A 1,235-nucleotide genomic window follows, 5' to 3' on the forward strand; every position below is an offset into this window, starting at 1 on the left:
ACCGCGCCTGGCCTATCTCCTTTCTTGATTACTTCCTCCAAAGAAGAATAAATAGAAATAGGATCTAAAATGATCAGCCAGCATTGATTATGCAAGGCCTGAAAGCAGGCTAATATCAAAATGGTACTGAACCATTTTGATAATGCTACATTATCAAATGTACCATAAATAATGGTACATTATTTACATATTTAAATATGTAAAGCTAGTATGAATTGTTATTTTTAATATTTTGTTGGTTTATTTAACATACATTTTAAACAAAAGGGCTATAAAAACAAGTAAACAGATGAAAAAAAAAAGCTATAAAAAGTAAAAGCATCATAAACATACCTTTGCCTTCCAAGGCTCTTAGTTCAGGGAGATGATTACAGTTTAGTTCAGGCAAACGGACATCTGTCTTGGAGTATTCTCTTCTTTTCTTATTTGCCTGAAGGAGGCCCTTTTCACTAGAGACCTAGTATCATCAGAATGATTAACACAAATGAATTAGTTTCAAAGTTAGCTAGGCTTTCCCTCTTCTGTAATTCCTATGTTCATGTCCTAAAATTTGTAAAATTGAGGGTATAGAGAATAATAAAAAATTTAAAGGACATTAATAACACAGAAAACAATTTCACCCAATTATTTCAAACTGCTTCCTCATTAAATTTATTAAAATTACTAACAAGTAGATAACTCGATTGTTATGAATTTCTCCTTCTCTTTCTGTCAATCATCAGTGTACGTCTTGGCAAGGAGTAAAAGGTTAAAAAATGAGTATCAATGCCCTGGTCCTTCAGGCCAGCAAGGACAGGCCTTACAACACTTCCTAGGCTTTTAAGCAAATAGTTGCTCTTGTCTATGTTAATTTTAAACAGTTTATCTTCACATACATCATATCTTCTCCCAGCGTGTTTTTTAATTTTCCAATATAATTTTGTTACTTATTTTTTAATATTTGTCCTTTTCTTGCTCCTCAGAGTTAGCACATAATAATATCTTTCTAGGAATACAGTTTATTAAGTAAAGAATTATAACTTCAATTATTTTCCTAATCTTTTTTTTTTTTTTTTTTTTGAGACAGAGTCTCACTCTGTTGTCCTGGCTAGAGTGAGTGCCGTGGTATCATCCTAGCTTACAGCAACCTCAAACTCCTGGGCTCAAGCGATCCTACTGCCCCAGCCTCCCGAGTAGCTGGGACTACAGGCATGCGCCACCATGCCCGGCTAATTTTTTCTATATATTTTTAGTTG

General features: G+C 33.7%; 1 protein-coding gene across 1 annotated transcript in view; it reads right to left on the reverse strand.

Annotated features, from left to right (window-relative positions):
• Window positions 1-1,235, reverse strand: part of CDKL2 (cyclin-dependent kinase-like 2 (CDC2-related kinase)) — a 57,437-nt gene that overhangs the window by 16,837 nt on the left and 39,365 nt on the right. The window contains exon 7 of the mRNA XM_012659850.1: window positions 334-457. Coding sequence (XP_012515304.1) covers window positions 334-457 — 124 coding nt within the window. The remainder of the gene's footprint in view (window positions 1-333; window positions 458-1,235) is intronic.

Source organism: Propithecus coquereli, unplaced genomic scaffold, assembly GCF_000956105.1.
Source record: "Propithecus coquereli isolate 6110/MARCELLA unplaced genomic scaffold, Pcoq_1.0 Scaffold64, whole genome shotgun sequence".
NCBI lineage: Eukaryota > Metazoa > Chordata > Mammalia > Primates > Indriidae > Propithecus > Propithecus coquereli.